The 21,463-nt window shown below is 46.0% G+C and overlaps 1 protein-coding gene and 1 long non-coding RNA gene across 3 annotated transcripts; one reads left to right on the plus strand and one right to left on the minus strand.

Annotated features, from left to right (window-relative positions):
• The first annotated feature begins 1,536 nt into the window (after positions 1-1,536).
• Positions 1,537-21,252, plus strand: MYLIP (myosin regulatory light chain interacting protein). 2 transcript variants are annotated; one of them, XM_082731832.1, is made up of 7 exons: positions 1,537-1,793; positions 2,915-3,105; positions 14,100-14,285; positions 15,750-15,947; positions 16,623-16,787; positions 17,680-18,100; positions 19,695-21,252. In XM_082731832.1, exons 1-7 carry the CDS (start codon positions 1,707-1,709, stop codon positions 19,782-19,784), a joined length of 1,338 nt encoding a protein of 445 aa, XP_082587958.1. In that variant the 5' UTR covers positions 1,537-1,706; the 3' UTR covers positions 19,785-21,252. The 2 variants fall into 2 exon arrangements, with proteins under 2 accessions (XP_082587958.1, XP_082587959.1); XM_082731833.1 differs by having other exon boundaries at positions 3,020-3,105.
• On the minus strand, positions 7,893-11,850 carry LOC309865475. The gene is made up of 2 exons (XR_014312122.1): positions 10,558-11,850; positions 7,893-10,494 (listed from the first exon to the last, which is right to left on the minus strand). It is a non-coding gene; the product is annotated as an uncharacterized lncRNA (long non-coding RNA).
• Positions 21,253-21,463: the final 211 nt, after the last annotated feature.

Raw genomic sequence — 21,463 nt, forward strand, 5'->3', positions numbered from 1 at the left:
CAAGCAGTAAACCGGATTTAAGGGAAGGAGGAACAGAAGCTGATACGAGAGGAGAATATTTCAGCAGTAGGATATGACGAGGTATATTTGTAAGACACAAAGAAAGCTGTGAGTGTGTAAGTCCTCACTTACCCCCAGTGGTCCCACTGGGGGTAAGGACTTTGAGTACTTACAATTTTACCCATAGTTGGCTTTAGTGAAAAACTGCACCCAATGCCCTGCTTATTTGATCAGCAATAAAAGCCACTGGGACGGAGATTACTGAGATTCAGGTAAAGGGGTAAGACCAGAAGCCATTGGCAAGCAGTAGGCGAGACGACATTATAGATCTCCTTCTTGCAAATATGGGATCATTCAAATGCTGTCAGGAAGACATCTCTGCTGCTCTTCCCAGCAATACTGGGGGACGGTGGGAGGGGGGTGTGTGGAGAGCAGAGCAAATATTGTAGTTTTCATTTTACCATTGAAAACGCTGAACTTCGGAGGGAGGAAATAGGTTTTCCAAGGGTCCAAGGCTAAAACCCACATCTTCTCATTTCTCCTATAAAGAAACCAAAGAGGAAGGCTAACTAGTGTACTGGCAAAAAGGAACAAGTAGTAAATGAATGAGGAGTAGTAGGCTTTGAATTATTAGTAGCCATTACTGAGGTTCCCCCCTGTTAGGTTCTGAGATAAGTCCCTAACCTTCAAGATGGGGATAACATCTGGTTGCCCCAGAGAAGGGCCCGGGAGCACAGCAAGGGCTCAATTAATGTTTAATGAATGAATGACGCACGAGATAGGATGCACCACACCAGAGAGGGCCTTAGGGCCCTGCAAGGCGTTCCGGTTCCGCGCAACCAGTAAACAGAAGCCTCCGGAGAGGATCTATACAAAAGCTCTGGACCAAGCTCCGCGGCTCAGCGGTCAACGACACAAACTTTTACACTCAGATTTTGTTTTTCAGCTGTCGAGGTCCAAAATGAGGAGCAACCGTCCCTCCTTCCAACCACCCGCTGTGGCAAACCCCCGGGGAAAAGAGTTTGCAGCGAGCTTGGGGGCAGCTCCCTGGGCTCTCCGCGTGCGCCTCTCCCGAAGAGCGTTCTCGGAGCCATCCCAGGCTTGCCGGAGACCCGCGGCGGCTGCGAGGCGCGGAGTCCCGGTCAGGTCCAGCCCGACCGAGCGCGCTCCCGCCTCGGAGCCCCGGGCTGCCGCCGGCTCGGAGCAGCGTCGCCCAGCGGGCAGAAGCGGCGGGCGCGTCCCGGAGCCGCCCTCCTCCGGCAGCCCGCGGCGTCCGCAGGCGGCCCCCTCGCGGGGCGGCGGGGAGAACTCGGCCCGCGCTGGCAGGTCGGGCCGCGGCCGAGCCGGCGCCGCTATTGGCCGGCCGGGCGGCGGCGGAGGGGCGGGGCCGCCGTGATTGGCGGGGGGCCCAGCCGGAGGGGGCGGGGCCACTATATCAGAGGAGTCCCTGTCGCGCCGCAGGCAGTCGGGCTGCTGGAGTGCGGCGCCGCCGCGGAGACCCGGGCAGCTGGCGGGCGGGCGGGCTGGCGAGGGGGTGGCGGGGAGGAGGGCGCGGGGGCCGCGGGGCGCGGGGCAGCGGACTGCGGCGCTGCAGCCTCCCGAGGGCCAGCCTCGCCGAGCCCGGGGCTGGGTGTGAGCCGCGGCGAGGCGGCAGCCCCGCGCGCACCGAAGAGGAGGCGGCTGTGGCGGCAGCGGCGGCCCCAGCCATGCTGTGCTATGTGACGAGGCCGGACGCGGTGCTGATGGAGGTGGAGGTGGAGGCGAAAGCCAACGGCGAGGACTGCCTCAACCAGGTGACGACGGGGGGGGCCAGGCGCGGGTGGGGGTCGGCTGGTCCCCCGAGGCCGAGGGGCCTCGCGGCGGCGCCAGGCTCCGGGGAGCGCGGCTTGCCGGGGGGCGGGCGGCGCTGCGGCGGCGGCCGGGGGGGAGCGCGTCCCGGGCGCTCGGCCCCGCGCCCCCTCCTCCGCGCGGCCGTGGGGCACGCGGTCCCTGCAGGCTGCGAGCGCGTGGCGGGGGGGGGGGGCTGCAGAGGACGCGCGCGGCGGGCCTGCCACCCTGCCCCCCAAAACCCCGCACTTTCCCGGAAGAAGGCGGCCCAGCACACCTGCCGCAGGTGTGTGCATGATGCCTCCTGTCGGGTCCCCGCGGGGTCTGGCAGCGCCAGCTGAGCCCTGAGATGAGGTGGCTGCTGGCGGTCGCAGGTCCCTGGGGTTGCTTGGCAGACAAGCGGGGCCCTCGTCTCCTGCTGCTTCTCAAATGGACCGTTCACCTGCACCTCCCCGTTTGCGGGGATCGAGAGGACCGTGGGTTTTGGTCATGCACTCTGCTGCCTTTAAAGCACGCATTTCCTTAGGAGTCGAGAAGAATGGTTCGAAACAGTGCGTGTTGGTAGGACAGACAGCAAATTTGATCTCAAGTGGAAAGCTGTGCCCTCACACCGCCTAGACCTGAGATGTTTGCAAAACCTCTTGTAACAAGCTTAGCTGACACTTGTGGCGTGTTTCCTCAATGTGTTTGTTTTTTTGGAGTCCAGATGGTTAAAATTGTCCAGATAATCTGCCAGATCAGCTGTGCAGATTGTGCTGGTGGAGGAAATTCCAGTGATTGGAATAAGAGGGAAAATACCCTGTAGATTCCCTTCCTCAGCCTTTCTGGAAGGCTGCTTTTGAGAACATCTTTTTCTCTACTGCAGAGGACAGTGTCCTGGGTGATAAAGGAAGCACAAGCCTCTCTATTGGTTTAGCAACACCGGGATCTTAGAACTTTGTTCTTACAGCTTAAAACAGGCACTGTAATACCTTCGTTGAACTTTGTTGAAAAGCAGGCAGGAATCTTAGACCCAGATGGTGTCCTTGGGTTTGCTTGGACTCCATGAACCATCTCCTCATCCTTGTTGCCTTCATTTTTGTTCTAGGTGTGCAGGCGGTTGGGAATTATAGAAGTTGATTATTTTGGACTGCAATTTACGGGTAGCAAAGGTGAAAGTTTATGGCTAAATCTGAGAAATCGGATCTCACAGCAGATGGATGGGCTAGCCCCTTACCGGCTTAAACTGAGAGTCAAGTTCTTCGTGGAGCCTCATCTCATCTTACAGGAGCAGACTAGGTAAAGTGACACCGAAATAAACCAATGTCAGATAGACCTTTGATTCCATTTAGAAAGGGCCGTTGTCCTTCCCCAGCGATGTTCACAGGCAAATGGTGTAATACAGAGTGAGCTGGTTCGTAACTGAGAAGTTTTCCACGGCCCAGCCCTTCTTTTGAGGTGAACAGGGAGCTGCCCAGTCGGCCTGTGGGGCATTTTCTAGGTCTTGAGGTTTTTCTCGTCTTGTAAACAACAAGGCAGCAGGGCCACAACGCAGAAAAAAAAAAAAAAAAAAAAAGGTTAAAACCCCAACTGACTTCCTGATAGCGACATATAATGCCCGATAGTAACCTCTGCCTCAGCTGTGTTACTACAGGTCACTGTAGACCGTTCTAACAGAAAGCAGGAAACAGTTCCTCTTGGGTTACTTAAACTTAGTCAACTTCTGCCTAGTGTCAGATTACAATATGCAGCAAAGAGCTCTGTCTGACTCAGAGCAGAATTGTACAAGTTTTTAAGTTTCTTGTGTACTTGGTAAGAGAACTTTGTAAGGCCGGTGTAATCGAACTCCAACCTATAGATAAATAACACATGATTAGGTTGTTGAATTCATCTCTTTACTTCTAGAAAACCACCAGCCATGGTAGACCACCGGAGCATGTTGTTTCCTTTTTCAAACAGAAAATTCTTTCTCCCCTGGACTGACTATAATACTTCTCAAAGATGAACCAAATTAAGTAACTGGCATTCAGTATTTATCGCTGAAATGTAAGAGATCTAAATCATATAGTGGCATGGTACAAAAAAAAGAACGAAAGAAAAAGAAAACGACTTTTAAAAATAACAAACTTTGGATCTGAGTTCTAATATTTTTTCATAATCCTTTGGTTTGGAAATTTGCCATGCACATGAAAAATGTGAGTGTGACAATCTTGAGTAAAGATAAGTGAGCAAAATCCGTTAAGAGTTGTTAGCATGTCATTTTTTTTTTGTCCTCTGCTGAAGGACCGATAGAAACATTTTGAAATACTCTTCATTTGAATTTGAAATGTCTCCTTTACCATGTTACAGAACTTTATTAAAGGGTAAGGGACATGTTCAGTTTGTCTCTGGGAAAGCTAGTATATTGCATTCTTAGTGTTCCTGAAAGTGTCTTGCAAAATATTCACATAATTGAATGTTTAAGATTGTTTTAGCTGTTTATATTAATCAGAATAGGTGCTGTTTGTTTGCTGGTTTGTTTTTTAACTTAAGGCTGATTCATGAAAGTTTCACCCTGCACTTCAGTGTGATAACTTGGAGTCAAGTAAGAGAAAAGGATGCACACACACACACACATACTACAACATATTGGAATTTTCATTGCGTAGTTTTGCAATCCTTTGCAGATCTCTGGATGCAAATCTATTTTGATGTTACAGCTTTATTTTTTAAATCTGCAGAAGCTTTGAGGACCAACTACATCTCATTTAAACAATGGCTGCAGTCATAATAGCGTGATCCAATGGTGTTATGAATGATTATAGACTTTAAAGTTTGCCACTGGATGGTCTTTACCTGTGCTTTCTGCAATTGAGTTAATAACCATTATTAAGTCCATTTTATCCATGCAAGAAATAGAGATATTCTGAGTTAGAAATTTTATATTTTGTTGACTCAGTTGACTTTAACTCTTGAGATTCATGCTTAATAGCACTCAGAGAATATATACCTAGTTACCTAGGTAATGTTTGACTCCAGTTCCTTTTGAAATCTTATCAAAAAGTTAGCGTGACCTAAGCATTTGATTTGCTTTTAAAATATTGGTGAATTTTACTGGTTTTTCATGGGGTTGTCCAAAATACAGAATTTGAAGAAAATGCCACCTAAAGCATAGAGCATTCTGCTTTAGTAACTAAAGTGATTGTAATTAACATTTGTACCTTTTTATTAGGATCACAAGTTGTGCTGGATCCAGTATAGTTACAATTAGCCTTGTTTTTATGTGCATGTAACTCTGGAGCAAAAATACTGATTTTCTCTCACGTCATGTCAGTCAGATAAAACTAGTTGGTAAACTTTTTGATGTTTAATAATTCGTTATAAAATATTTATATGAACTCCTGTGAAAATAAAGTAGATCTGTTTACATGGTCTGTAAACCCAGGTCTGCCAGTCCAGTTACGAGCTGTGATTTTCTACCATCTCAAAGTCAAGTCAGGAGGGGATATTTAGTATACTGAAAGTGTCTGGATAGTTTATTAAATGGTTCTGAACTATCCTGGCCAAATTGGTCTCAGTAGGCCATAAATGGCCTACTCACGGTAGAGCTGGTCAAAGTGGGGGCAGTGAATGTATTAGTTTGCATCAGATTAAGGAGGCAGCCACAGGAAGGCCTGTTGGTAACAGGAGAGTAGTTGGGAGGGGAGGGGGGGCAGAAGTGCTGCTTTCTAGGTACAGCTCTGCCCCCAACTACCAGAGTGTCCAGACTTCCAGGACTGAGCCAACCCTGAGCTGCTTCTCAAGTTGAAAGCCCAGGAAGAGTTTGTCTCTAAAAATCCTTTCTAGCAGTAATTTTTTTTCCCTTTGCTTCTGCTTCCTCTCTATCTTATTTTCCTCAATGTTTTCCTAAATATATTTTTCAGAAGGTCTGCCCCCGCCCCCCAAAAAAAAAATGAAGGAAGAGAAACCATATCAAGTGTCTGCTTAGATTGATACAGTTAATATGGTCTCTGATTTGGCCTAATTTTAGATTTGGTTCTTTACCCAGATTATTATGTTTGGCTTTGAAGGTGGTGGCAGGTTTGCGGGGGAAGGGGTGTCTGGAAAGTAACCAGAGAGTCTGGTTCAGACTCAGCTGGTCATTTCAGAGGCAGAAACAAGCAGGTATATTGGGCAGATGTTTGCCATGCTGTGCATTAAAACCAGTGTATTCTGGAGGTAGATCTGAAATAATAATGATCTTTGAAATTCTTGCCTTTTAAAGTCTCTCAGTTATTCACAGCAATTGAGACCAGATTTTGTCAACATTTTCAAAGCCAGAGATTTGAGAATTACATGCTTCATCTTCAGAGATGGTGATTATACCGCCCACTGCCAATAAAATCTTTGTTTCTCCTGACTTTGCTACATTTTAGCAGAGTTCTGTCATCTTTGCTAGGGGCCCTCCCACACGTCCTTAAGACTCATCAACACCTGAATTCTCTTTCCCAGAAATCAGCCTCAGTACAAGGGTTCCAGGAGTCCTGAACTACATGTTCAGAGAAATGCTGTAATCCTGAACGTTGAATTTCATCAAGATTTCAGCTGTGCGAGCCAGTGGTGTGCCGGGTTTGACTCCACTCATTAAATCCCGCTGTCCTCCATTGCTCCTTGGGAAAGCCTTTGCTGGGTCTGCCCAGGAGACTGCACTGTCCCAAGACATCATGTAGCTTTTCTTTATAGCATCTAATGAGCGTGTAACACTACCATTTACTTATGTGACAATTTGTTTATTGTCAGCTACTCTAATAATTTAAATTCCGTGAAACAGGGGGCTGATCAACATTGTATCTCCAGAGTCTACCAGGTGTCTGGTGCATAAACATTTGTTGAATCCATGAATTAAGAAATTAGAAATAAAAATGGGGTTAACAGATATTCATAATATAAATTTTCTTACAGCTAGTGAAACGTTTACCAGTTTGCTTCTATCAACTGAAAAGTTTGAGACAATCTAAAAGAAATCTCAACATTAAAAAATGTTTTGTATTGATTACTATCTGTTAAGAATTTTCTCCGTGCTTGGCATTCTTTTGCTTCCTTCCTTCACTCTTTCTACCCCACTCCAAGCCTTTTGTTTACTGTGGCTATTAGTTCTCATCTAAAATGAGCTACCACTTGCTTGGACCATTTATGAAATTCAGATAGTTTTCAAGCAAGAGGCTCTCTTAATCTAATTTTCAGCCAGTCTGTAGGTTCTAAGTACTTACTGAACCATGTGCCCCCTTTCTCCCAGCAAAAAATCACTTGGATGTCAAAATCCAGGGAAGATAGGCTCATTGAATCCACAAAGCAAGTGCCAGATGCAACCATGGGCAGAGTCTGCCTTCAGCTGAGGTCATGATCCTTGAGTCTCCAGATCAGGTCCCACATTGGGCTCCCCGCCTGGTGGAGAGTCTGCTTCTCCCTCTGACCCGCCCTGCTCTGGTGCTTTTTTTCTCTCTCTCAAATAACTAAATAAATAAAATATTTGTAAAAAGGTGTTCAAACCAAATCAGATGGATCCTAGCCAGGACCTGTAATCATGTACAAAATTTTTCAGTACGTTGTCACTGTTGGTAAAGCCTGCTTAGCGTAATTTACCTTTGTGGGGTTCAGAGTGGGTATGTTCTGTAGATACTGTTGCAGCAATATTTATCTGCTGTAAAGGTGTCACTGTGTTTTTCATATCAACTCTATGCCAAAGAGTAGAATGACACATTCCTTTTCTTTTTCTTTTCTTGTATGACCAAGGACAAAACAGGCTCCAGGAAAGAAAAGCAGACTTTGCTACTGTTTTCAGAAAGTATTTAGATTTCTGAATTCTAATTTAACTATTAAGTCTTTCTTTTTGCGCAGAGTATAGGATGTTTATAGGACTATATGTTTATTTTAGCCACAGATCTCCCGTCTAGACACGTTCAAGTATCTTTATGAATTTTTCATACTTGTATATTTGTGTGAAGTTTACAAAGAACATTAAGAAATTGATTTTTTATGTAACCAAAATGAACTTTTAATTTTAAATCTGTCATTTGAACTAAAAGTGCACTATTTAGATGGCACATAGAGTCAGACTCAGGGTGCCCAGAGAGACACAGCTCTAGGCGAATGAGGTCCTCTTTCAGTCATGCCCCACTGTAGCCTGTTTCTAGAACTCTCCTGGATCTAATAGCACTCCCCACAATCCAAACCATTGGGAAAGATCATGTAGGGAACACATTTAAACTGCGGGATGACCTGGGTTGTTCTTTGCCTGGGTCAGGTATCTGTTGTGAGTTAGTAATCCTATTTTTTCCAAGTGCCGATCTCATGCTTCTGGTAATCACTTCTAAGATAGGAGGTTTCCCTTCCCTTTCTGCCCTACCAACAACCCTGTGTCTTTTAACTGCTTTGGAATCTGAGGAAGAACAAATTTGTTCTATGGTTCCCATTTTCGGCTTTGAGAAGGATTTCCTTAAGCTGAATAGAGACCTGACTTGGTCATTATTTGGTCCTGACAGCCTCTCAATCACAAGCCTTCCATGGAGTGTAGTAGATTTGATAGTTCATTTTAAGATAGGTAGCTATTCATTCGAATTTTGAACCATGACCAAAAGGATTTCCATGAATGTTATTTACTGAGCCTCTTACTATAAATATTTTCGAACATGTAGATAAGTTGAAGATTTTTACAGTGAACAGCCAATATCCTGATCTAAATTCTACTATTATAGTTTAATCAGCTTAATACACTTGCTTTATCACAAGTTTGTTTTTTGATGTTTTTCAAACTAAGTTTTGGGTAAGTACACTTCCCCCTAAAGACTTCAGTATGCATATCCTTAAGTAGAACTCTGCATTTGTCTACAGTTCTTTTTTTCCCCTTTTGATAAGATATTTTGATAAGATATTTATATACGACAAAATGATAGGTCTCTTTTGATTAATAATGTTAAATACTTCATTCATGTGCTTATTGGCCTTTCCTACATATTCTTTTGTGAAGTATCTATACTCGTCATTTACCCATTTTTACTGAGTTGTTGCCTTTGTTTTTGGTCCATGCAGATTCTGCTATGTACCAGTTCTTTGTCAGAGATGTGTTTTGTAAATGTATTTTCTCCTGTGGCTTGCCCATTTTCTTTTCTTTTCTTTTCTTTTTTTTTTTAAGTTTTTTTTATTTATTGGGGAGCTTGGGTGGCTCAGTCATTAAGCGTCTGTCTTCAACTCAGGTCATGATCCCGGGGTCCTGGGATCAAGGCCCACATCGGGCTCCCTGCTCAGCAGGAAGTCTGCTTCTCCCTCTCCCACTTTCCCTACTTGTGTTCTCGCTGTGTCTCTCTCTGTCGAATAAATAAAATAAAAAAATAAAAATAAAAAGATTTTCTTATTTACTGAGAAAGAGCACAAGCAGGGAGAGGGCCAGAGGCAGAGGGAGAAGCGGGCTCCTTGCTGAGCAGGGAGCCCCATGTGGGACCGATCCCAGGACCTGAGATCATGACCTGAGCTGCAGGTGGACACTTAACCAACTGAGCCACCCAGACGCCCCTTGCCTGTTTTTTTAATCCCTTTTGATGAGTAGAAATTTTTAATTTTGGTAAAGTCTGACTTACCCATGTTTCTCTTTTATGATTCTTACTGTGTCCTGAGACATCTTTGCCTACTGCCCAAGGGATGGAGATACCCTCACATGTGTCTGTCTAAGAGTTGTTACAGTTTTAGCTTTTACACTGAAGCCTAGGATCTGTCAGGAACTGATTTTTATTTCAGCGGAATTTAAGACACAAAACAAAAAATGTATAGTAATTCTTTTTTTTTTTTTTTATTTGATGGTTTTTAAATATAGCTCGGCAGTTGGAGCTTGGTTTAAAATAAATGCATGTGGTGAGCTGGCTCACTGGCCTGAGGCAGGCACGTGGGGGAGCTCAGAGGGGCTCTGACTGGGTGAGAGACACACGGGCATCACTGGCCAGGGTCAGTCAGGTCTGGGGGAGAGACACTGTTCAGTTGTTGGCATTGGAGAGTTTTTAAAAATCACTTCTTAGCCATTTTAAAGATGCTTTAGGCTTCTTAGTCTAGTGTAGAGTCTAACAGCAAATGTGAATATAGTTGATTTACATTTGTGTCACAGAAAGTTCTTCACAATGATGTCACCGGGAAGATACCAGATGGCAGTGATTGAGTACAACCCCCTTGTGATGGGCAGGTCAGCGACCCCTGTCGATTTGCCAAAAAGTTCTGCTTTGATTATTAGGTGATTTCTTTACAAGACAAGCCGGTGTTCAGAGGACAGTTCTCTGCTCACAGTTCTTAAATGAACTCACTTTATTCCTTAAAGCTATGGAAAGACATTAATTTTTAAAGTAGAAGAAATTCGAAGGACTTTGAAACAAAAATGTCTTAAGGATATGTGACTTTTTTTAATTAGAATATGACATCTCCTTAATATTTATTCCATTTTTTAAAATCTTCCATAATGACACAGCAGGGGTGAATTCATTTGTACCCTTGATGCAAAGACCCAAGTGAGCCGGAATGTTTCGCTTTGAGCCTCCAGACTGATCCGCATATTGATGGAATTCATTTGCTTAATAACTGAGTAAAACTTGAGGAAGCACGCAGCCAGAAGAATGTTTAGAAAATTCAGTTTGAGCATTTGTCTCAGGACATATTCACAGATATTTGCTTAAGACAAAGAATTTTTTTTCCCTAAAGACTTTCTTTCTGTTTGTGATTCTAGCACATAGCCTAAAGCCAATGAGAGATGTCAACCACAAGACTTTCTTTCTGTTTGTGATTCTAGCACTTAGCCTAAAGCCAATGAGAGATGTCAACCACTTTTGATCTTTAGTTAAAAAGAATTTTCAATGAGGCGCCTGGGTGGCTCGGTCAGTTAAGCAACTGCCTACGGCTCAGGTCATGGTCCCAGGGTCCTGGGGTCAAGCCTTGCACTGGGCTCCTGGCTCTGCGGGAAGCCTGCTTCTCCCTCTGCCCCTCCCCCTGCTGGTGTGCTCTCTCTTTTTCTCGCTACTCTCTCTCAAGTAAACAAAATCCTAAACAATTTCATTGCAGGCATGACTTCTTTGCTCACCTCTGCTTATTTTGATATGATCGGTAACCTTTCGCCCATTTTACAAAAAGGGATGGCGGGGGCTAGTCCATGAAGTGGATCGTTACAGAGCAAATGGTTCAAGAGAAAATAGGGAAAAAAAGTGTTTGATTCAAAATCACCCTGCGAACACTTGAGCCATCACTGGATTCCTTGTTGGAATGTGTCTCTGAGCTGTGTGCCACCGTCCCTGTTGGGAAGAGGGCATGAAATAGTCTGCTGGTGGCTCACCGCAGCTGGTGACCCTTGTAGTCATTGCTTCTTGTCTTGTTCTCCTCAAGAGCATCAACGCGTCCCCCAAAAACCATTTTGAGGAGTTACCGCAGTAGGGCATCATTCCTTCATGCTAAAGGCCCACCTGTTCCGCGTAAAAAGGATCTATCAGATCGGTTCACCCTGTGACCCCACGGTACGGCTTGGCACAGAGACAATAAATGACAAATATTTGTTGACTTCAAATGAAAAGATTCCCTGATAGCCATGAAACTGCAGAATACAGGAAGGGTCCTATCAGCAAGTTCACCTAGCGGGGAAGGGGAGGACTGTTCTACTCACAGGGTATGCACTGCCGTCCAGCCTAGAGGGGTACGTAGAAAAGGCCAGTTGTCCTTCTGCTGCTCTCCTTTTGAAATGCTGACCCACAGGCTGAGAAAAGAGCCGCATGTGGTCTCGGACCCCTGTCCACCTGTTCGTATTCTGTTCCTGCTCCTTTGCCTTTGACTCCGGCAGCCGCCTCTCTAGGAGCAGGCGTGGATAGTTCAGAAAGAGAACTTGGATCGATTTTGAGCCTCTTGGAGGTGAAACGTCACTCATGCAACAGAGAACTAGTCTCTAGGTTAATATAAAGAAGTTAAAAGATACCTGAGCAGTATTTACATGGAGAAGACTTGGTTTGTGGTGATGCCCTTACACTCGTTCAGCCTGTAATTTCTTCTTTACCATCCCCATGTGTTCAGAGTTTTTACTGAACAGCCTGCGAGAAAGCCTTGGACGGCTGAAGCGGTGTTTGTACCACCACGATCTCACGGGAGTGCGAGCCCTCACTGCTCGGATAGCTATTTGAAAACAAGCTGTTTCTGTGGTTATTTCTTTACCCCAGCAGGGACCGCCTTTTCAGTTGAGTGGTGTCAAAAATACTTTAACAGATGTTTGGGTTAATAAAAACCGTGCTTATCTTCTTTCCGTGCTCTTAGGCATTCTTACCGTGATTTCGTCACTGGGGCTTTGAATCCAGAAAAACCTGCCGTATTTGTCAGTATTTCTTTATCTTTCTAGAACACACAAAACGTTGAACTTAAACATCTCTTAAAGGAAGATTAGTGGTTCTTGTCTGCCTGATGGTATGAGACTGTCCATAGGGCCCCTGCCCCTTGTACTTCTAGTCTGGCTTCTCTTATATTGCTCATGTGTCCCTTCTACCTAGGATGTCAGACATAGGACTAGTATATAAATAAAAGCATTGTTGATGGGGCACCTGGGTGCCTCAGTGGGTTAAAGCCTCTGCTTTCAGCTCAGGTCATGATCCCGGGGTCCTGGGATCGAGTCCCAAATCAGGTTCTCTGCTCAGCAGGGAGCCTGCTTCTTCCTCTCTCTCTCTGCCTGCCTCTCTGCCTCCTTGTGATCTCTGTCAAATAAATAAGTAAATAAGAACTTTTTAAAAAAGAAAGAAAAAAGCACTGTTGGGGACTGGAATCAGGGTATCTAGCGCAAGCGGGAAGCTGGGCGTATGAGCTGTATTCAGAGCAGTGTCAGAGATTTACTGTTGGTTGTAACTCATTTGTTAGTGGGAGGAATATTGTGGTATTTAAGCAAGTTTGAAAAGCTATAACAAGTCATTAAAGGAAGGTTATACCCGTACGTTTGCCAGAGTCAAATTTTATAACCTAGGCTGGTCTGTCTGTGGTGGTTTTAGATACTCTGTGGGAATCTCGGGCAGTCTGGATTAACGGGCAATGTAGGTGGCATTTCCTGGGAGTTTCTGAGTCTGACACACCTTTTAGGAAACGTAGCATGTAATAGTGTATGCAGTTAGGACAGGCACAAATGGAATGGAACTTGGGGTCGGCAGACGATGTGGGGTTTTACATCCATTCACAAGGCTCTCTGGTGCTAGAGACACTTGAGAAGTCAGCTCATGTGCAGCTAACTGTAAAAGTTAACTTCAAATTCTGTGATAGAGAAATAAACAGTTTGCACATGATGCGGATGAAAAAGTATCTCAGTGAGGGGACAGGAAAAATGCCCCTCAGCAAGCCAAGACCAGAGACACGAGGACATGAACATGCAAGGTCTTCCCAGGAAGAGAAATCGTCCCTTTCCTAGGGGCATAGTTGGTGGAGGGAATGATGGGACATGTGGCTGAACCTTGGGGGCCAGACCCACGGAACCCGGATTCATGCCAATAGCATGCTTCCTTGGCAGATGTATCCCAGAAGCAAGTAGCTTGGAAGGTGGATTAGCAGAGTCTAGAGAGATCGGCTTGGGGGAGAGTGTAAATTCTCAGTCGAGAGACACAAGTAGGACATAGGAGGTGATAATACGGAGACTACAACTGACTTTAAAAAGTTTGCAGAGATAGAAAGTAGGTAGAAATAAAACAAAATGTTGAAAGTGGGTCTATGGGTAAAATAACAAATAAGCCTCAGGTTTCTACTGGGAGAAAAAGTGCATTTGGGAGGAAAGGTGATGAGTCTGGTTTTGAACAAAGTGAAATTAGGATCCTGAATATCCAGTGGAGGTGTCTATATTTGACATTTGAATATCATGCTTAGAGAAGTTGGGGCAAACTAGAGATTTGAGGGTCATTTGAATAAAGGTGAGGAGCTAAGATATCAAGTCCACATCGAGATCAAGTTTTTCTCAAAATGATTTCTTTAAAATTTTTTTTAATTGAATGCAGAAACTTGTGTGAAGTTATTTTATATTTGATAACTTGAATGTTGCTGGATTTGTCTTAATTCGATTTGTTTTTGTCTCGGTTACACATTTTATTCCAGGGAAACTTAAGTTCTTACACTTACGTTGCCTTAATACTCATGATTTAAAAAACAAAACAAAAACAGCTCTTTACTGGCAAGCATTTTCAGGGTAGCTTTTTAAATTACTGTGTTTTCCTTACCTAAAACGGTTTATGGAATTGCTAAGCAGGTTAAGCTTGATATCAAGCTCGTCCCCGGGATGACCTCCTTCTCTCATGGCTCCGCAGGCATATCTTCTTCTTGCACATCAAGGAGACCCTCCTGGCCGGCCACCTCCAGTGCTCCCCGGAGCAGGCAGTGGAGCTCAGCGCCCTCTTGGCCCAGACCAAGTTTGGAGACTACAATCAGAACACGGCCAAGTACAGCTACGAGGAACTGTGTGCCAAGGAGCTCTCCAGCACCACCTTGAACAGGTGAGGCTGCCTTGGGGTAACCGTGTTCATACAGCTAGTGAATTTATCCGTATTTCCTGAAGAAAATGGATCTACGGTCTCTGTACGGATAATTGGTGAGGCTAAGACTAGGCCATTGCCCAATTTAGCCAGTTATTTTCCAAAGATTCTTAGCCTTTTCTTTGAGAAATTTACAGATACCAAACATAATCCACCTAAATCAATGCCCTTATATAAAATGCTATGGAAGATGAATTTTTAAAATCTCTTGACCTCTGAAGGATACAGATTCCTTCAAAAGTCTATCACGTATGTTGGTATTTTCTTCGTCCCAGCAAGGATTAAACCAAGAGACCTAAGGTGTCTTAGTTACATATTCCTGGGGAGTAAGTTACCCCAGACTTAGGGACTTAGAGCAACAAAAAGTATCTCTCCCTGCTGTGGGTCAGAAACCCAGCTGTGGCCCCACTGGGTTCTCCACGATCTTCCATGAGGCAAACTGTTGGTGGAGTTCATTGTCATCCAAAGGCTCAGCCGAAAGAGGGGTCTCCTTCCAGGTTGACTCACGTGGTGTGTTGGCAGGGCCCTCCTCCCTTACCACACAGGCCTCTCCGGGGGGCTGTTTCATAACATGGTAGCTGGCTTCCCCCAGGACAAGCCATCAGTCAGAGCAAGAGGGAACACCCAAGGCCAAAGCCAAGTCCTTTTAGAACTTAATCTCAGAAGCGCGTGACATCCCATCACTTCTGCTATGTTCTGTGCATTAGAAGTGAGTTGTGAATCCAGCCCGCCGTTAACACAGCTGGTACACAACACTTGGGTGAAGGGAAGTGTACAAGGGTGTGACTCTCAGGAGGTGGGGATCTTGAAGGACTGTGTTAGAGGCTGTCTGCCACCACAGATAGAATAAATCCTGCAGTCTTCAGTTGCAGATGATCTCATCAATCCCTTACAATGAAACTTACAAAGTAAGTGTAGACACCTGTGTGAGTTCCTAAATGCAAAATTTCTTAATGTATATTTCTAGAGATTTTCCATAATTCTTCCAGTTCATCCCGTCTGGCATACCCACTTGTTTTTTTTGTTTTTTTTTTTAAGATTTTATTTATTTGATAGAGAGAGATCACAAGTAGAGAGAGAGAGAGAGAGGAGGAAGCAGGCTCATCGCCTAGCAGAGAGCCCGATGCGGGACTCTATCCCAGGACCCTGAGATCATGACCTGAGCTGAAGGCAGAGGCTTCACCCACTGAGCCACCCAGGCACCCCCTCACTTGCTTTTTCTACTGAATATTGAACACTTGGGATCTAGAGTGGTGCCTCAGAAGTATTTTACAGTCAATTTGCTAAATAAATGAAATGTCGATGCTACATTGCTTTGAGTTTTTGACATCCACATGATTCACTAGTGAAAATGATACTGATTTCTCTCTAAAGTCCACATCAGTTCATCTCTCCATATCTCTCTGCCCTTTTGGTGTCCTACAGCATTGTTGCGAAGCATAAAGAGTTGGAGGGGACCAGCCAGGCTTCGGCCGAATACCAGGTGTTGCAGATCGTGTCGGCAATGGAAAACTATGGCATCGAGTGGCATTCCGTGAGGGACAGCGAGGGCCAGAAGCTCCTCATTGGAGTTGGACCTGAAGGAATCTCAATTTGCAAAGACGACTTCTGCCCAATTAATAGGTAACCTATGTCTTACATTTTATTGAGCCCAAAGCATGCATATCCCTTTATAGCTCTGCATAGGAAAATAGATCAAACCAGAAAGGGATTTGCTAGACTCTTAGCTTTTAGGAATCAGATGTTTCATTTTGGGCATGGATATTAATTTTACTCAGGCGTTGATAACCATTCAATTATTTTTTTATTTCATTTATTTTTTTAAAGATTTTGTTTGAGAGGGAGAAAGAGAGCAGGCATGAGCTGGGGGAGGGGCAGAGGCAGAGGGAGAAGCAGATGCCCCTCTGAGCCAGAAGCCTGACCTGGGGCTCCATCCCAGGACCCTGGGATCACGACCTGAGCCGAAGGCAGACGCTTCCTGGACTGAGCCCCCCAGGTGCCCCTACATTATTTTTAAACTATGAACTCAAGTGTACTGATGTGGCAGAGTTAATATTTTTCAGAAAGGTTCACTGCTGTTAAAGTCTCCTTCCCACCTACACACACACACACACACACACACACAGCTCACTGCAGCACTTCTCTCCACACCGTTCTCCCACGCCTTTCTGCGCAGGGAGTGCAGTGGCTACTTATAGCCCCAGACCAAGCATCTGCTTGCCCCTCTGGGTCCCGAGCACATCCCGTGACAGATCTCCCCTCCAGGGCCGGCTCACTTTTCTCTTCCCGGGTTTTCAGGATCGCTTACCCTGTGGTGCAGATGGCCACCCAGTCGGGAAAGAACGTGTACTTGACCGTCACCAAGGAGTCTGGGAACAGCGTGGTGCTGTTGTTCAAGATGATCAGCACCAGGGCGGCCAGCGGGCTCTACCGAGCAATAACGGAGACCCACGCTTTCTACAGGCACGTAGCGCCCTGTACCCCACAACCTTAGCGTCGGTCCGCACCTCCGGGTTTTCAGTGACAACAAGGGCCCTGTGGTTTCTGGTACCATTGTGTCCGTGGATCTTGTGCAGGACTTAGGAAATCCGCCGCTTTCCAACACTGGTCCTGCTCTGCTGTAGCACGGGCGTCCTTATCAACATGGTCCCACTCTCCCCACAGCACGTGCATGGGAACGAGCTGTGCACACACACCCCTGCTTCTCTGACCTTATTCCCTCACGGCGCCTCCTCGTTGGGCCTGACCCACAGCTGCTTTGCTCTTCCCCAGCAGGGTGACCTAAGTCGTCTCTGTGGGAGAGCGGCTACCCACCGATTACTGGGCGCCCAGGAAGGATTTTCTAGCCACACTAGCGAAACCCTCATTTCGGAAGGTGCTTTAAAGCAGACTTGTGATTTGACCCAAATATGTGAGAAATTAAGGCTGATAAAAATTTAATTGCAATCTTAACCTTTTTTCTGTTAAGATAGACATAAAAATTTTGGAGCAGAATGGAAAATTGGTGGGAATTTTTAGCATAAAGCCAGGAAAGAAGAACATGTCCTTTTTTTCTTGCCACGAGCTGTTTTTGACCGGAGCTCCTGTCCCCGGAGGTAGAGGCGCACGCTCACTGTCCTCTCCATTGACGGCTGCTTTATCCCAGGTCCTCTGGGGACGCCGGAGAAACAGAGAGGTAGAATCATGGAAATGTTTAACACACAGAACCCTGGAAGAATTTACTTCTGGGCATGCAGTAAAGAATACCAGTGTCTGCTGACACGAACATTCTTAGGCATGGTAGCATCGGAAGGTCCGAATCATGGGAATACTGGGGCTTATGGTACTGAAGCGGACATTCCGTCTGTCCCTGCAGGTGTGACACGGTGACCAGTGCCGTCATGATGCAGTACAGCCGAGACCTGAAGGGCCACTTGGCCTCTCTGTTTCTGAATGAAAATATTAACCTTGGCAAGAAGTACGTCTTCGATATTAAAAGAACGTCAAAGGAGGTGTATGACCATGCCAGGAGGGCTCTGTACAACGCCGGCGTTGTGGACCTCGTGTCGAGAAGCGAGCACAGCCCTCCCAGCTCCCCGCTTAAGTCCTCGGAGAGCAGCCTGAACTGCAGCAGCTGTGAGGGCCTCAGCTGCCAGCAGACCAGGGCGCTGCAGGAGAAGCTGCGCAAGCTGAAGGAGGCCATGCTGTGCATGGTGTGCTGTGAGGAGGAGATCAACTCGGCCTTCTGCCCCTGCGGCCACACCGTGTGCTGTGAAGGCTGCGCCGCCCAGCTGCAGGTGAGGGGTGCTCGGCGGCCGCCCCTCCCCCCGCTCACGGTCCGTGAGCACCTGCCGGCTGCCGGGTTGGAGCTGGGATGCCCAGCCCCCCCTGCACCCCCGGGGTGGGGGCTTCCTGTGTGGGGACTTCAAAGGTACTGCTCTTGGGAAACACCCTGGATCGGCGCACTGTTTCCAACACTGTCATTGCTCTACATCGTAGACCCTTTCTAGGTTCTGGAAACGAGGCTCAGACTCCCATGGTAACATCTTGTGAGCGGGTGAGCCGGAGGCTAGGACCATTGCTCCCCGCTTCCTGACACTGAGGGGCAGTGTCTTTATGATTTACTTAAAATATTGGAAAAAGAAATCTGAGAAGCGGTAGTTAGAGCTCACTTTCCGTTCCGTGGAGGGATTGTCGGCTGTGGTTATCTGTGATTAATTTCCTCTTATTGCCGCATATGCCTCGAGGGGGCATCCTGGATTGGCTCTTAGGTAGCAAGTCAAACTAATTTTAATATTCATACAATCAACAAAAGCAACTCACGTATGTTTTTCTTTTTCACACCTTACATTTTCCACTAACAATAATCTTTTCAACATGTCATTTCTAAGAACTGGTTGCTAAATGTCACTGTGGTTTTATTTTAAAATTAGCCCCAAACACTATCTAGTCCTTCAAAAGCTGCTCATTTCGGAACTATTTTTATGGTTATATACTGAGCTGGCAGGACGCCTTTTTCCTTCCTGAGAGTAGATAATGAGTTACTAACAAGGAGTTTCTTTTCCAGGGACAGTAGGTCAAGGACTTGCCTTTCCCCACCCCCACATGGTTGGACCCCCCACATGGTTGGACCCCCACGCCTAATGCTCCCCTGTGGCTGAGGGAGGGCCATACTTGCTGAGAAGCCAGCTGGGGATAGGAAGCTGTGACATGGGATTCAGAGCAGAGCCAAGTTCATGGGCCACATGGCATCAGCCCAGCCACCCTGGCCCGGGTCAGCCCCCTGAGCCAGGGACACCCAGACTCTGGAAGGGTCTCAGCTCTCCTGCATCCCACTGCCAGAGGGTCGCAACTCTGCCCTTGCAGGAAGCACAGCCTCACCACACAGCAAGAATTCGTGCTAATCACTTTACTCATCGTGCCTGGGTTAGAATGGGACGAAAAACTTAATAATTTGCCTGCAGTTTGTACTTTTTCATAATATTTTGAATCCTTAGTAAGGTATAGACTTTCAAACCTGTTGGAAAGCAAAGATATCAGGGTGCCTGGGTGGCTCAGTTGGTGTAGCATCTGCCTTCAGCTCGAGTCACAGTCCAGGGTCCTGGGATCAAACCCCGCATCGGGCTCCCTGTCTAGTAGGGAGCCTGCTTCTCTCTCTGCCCTTCCCCTGCTCATGCATGCTTTCTCTCTCTCTCTCTCTCTCTGTATCAAATAAATAAATAAAATCTTTAAAAAGGAGAGAGAAACGACAAAGATCTCTACCCCTTGAGATCTAGAAATAGTCGCGGCCATAAGTTACATAGCAGACGGACTAGAGTAGGTGCCGCTCGTGAGCCCTGAACACACATCCTCGGAGGCGTCCTAACGAGTGCCGTCCCTTCTCTCTTGCAGTCGTGTCCGGTCTGCAGGTCGCGGGTGGAGCACGTGCAGCACGTCTATCTGCCGACCCACACCAGTCTGCTCAACCTGACCGTAATCTGACGGGTTGTGCCCTTCACGGGACATGCCACGTTTCCACGGACCGCACTGCTACTTAACTACACAAATGATAGATCGTGGAGAAAACAAAAAGCTCGACGCGCCCATCTGCCATGCAACATTTAAAAAAGGAAGAAAAGGACAAATAGAGTTTTCCTCCCCGCCAAAACATACCACGTGTAGAGTCCGCGCCGGTGGTGGTGGGGCCGGGAAGAGTTCTGGACACGGACACGTTCCCTGGACTCAATCTTCTCATCATCCAGTTAAAGGAATAAGTAGGATCTGTGATGTCAGTTAAGTGGCAGCAGAGCCAAAAAGTGGGTACCTTTTAGGAAAGGATGTTGTGAAGTCCCCTGATGTATCCCGAGGTAAGTTTCCTACGTGGCAGCAAATTTTGTAAGAATTCGTTTTAAGAATTTGCTTGGTTCTTTTTGTACGGTCGTGGAGCTCTGAACATTTTAATAGGAAACTTTTCTTAAAGAAACTGTCATTTTAATGTCATTTCTGTTTTTGTAACTTGCTCAAGAACGACTGGAAGGCAAACGGATGTCAAAGAGTCCATTCTGTGACTTTCAAAACGTTGACAGCCAGGTTGTCAGGCATAAACCGGTCTGGCTAGTGGCAGGCAGAGAACTCAGTATGCACGGCTTCCTCTCCCCCCTCCCTGCACTCTTTCCCCCAAGTCTTTCGATTATAAAATGCTACCAGTCTGGTTATAAGATTTCTGTGGAGCAGTCCGCACTCCTTGGGCTCTTGAGTTGGGATATTTTTTTGAAATTGAAAAGGGGACACCTGTTCCTCGGGAAGCAGAGCATTGTCTGCAGAGATGAAGCCTCACCATGTAGAACCGCGGGGGGGGGGGTCCCCACTTCTCCCCAAACCTCTACTCCAGCTTCATCCCCTGGGGTTGCTTTTGCTCGAGCCATCAAGCCTTTTATAGCCTTATCGTAGGTATCTTAGATTATCGTATGCTTTTTTTTTTTTTTTTGGTAGTAAGTGCTTAAGTATTAACTTCCGGTGGTCCTCTCCCTAGGTCTTTGAGGGGTTTTGAATTTCTTTGTTTCTACATTCTTAGTCACATTTTCCACTCCCACTGGGGCATTTTGGACGCTGGTCAGCTTGTGGGTTTTCTAGGACGTCGGGACACCTAGATGACCTTATTGGGTGCAATACTAGCTCAGTGAAAGCTAGAAACCTACACTGTCACTTTACTGAGATTTCCGAGTATACTTTTCATATTGCCTTAATGTAGCAGTAATGTGTTTATGCATTTGTTTCTTTGCACAGACATTTTGTCAAATATTAAAACTCTACTTTTTTATGGCACATATTAGCATATAAGCCTTTATTCCAAGAGGTATTTATTTTTTCACTTGTAAAAAAAAAAATAATGTTTCCACATAAAGAACTCTGTTATATCCTAAAGGACTTCTGTCTTTTGTATTCAGGATAATAAAGACTTTAAAGCAGATGTGGTGTTTGTGTCTTCATGTTTCTTGTCGTTTAAACCAGGTTTATTTACTAAAAAAAGGAAGAACATTGATAACATCCCGCTTGGTACCTACTTTGGTCCCATACAGAAAATTTGAAAATGTTGAGGCCATCAGCCCTAATCGAGAACATTCCCATGATTCACTCTGTTTTCTGGTCCGGGATGGAAATGTAGGTGAAAGTGGAAGAAG

The sequence above is a fragment of the Mustela nivalis genome (genome assembly GCF_964662115.1).
Source record: "Mustela nivalis genome assembly, chromosome: 5".
NCBI lineage: Eukaryota > Metazoa > Chordata > Mammalia > Carnivora > Mustelidae > Mustela > Mustela nivalis.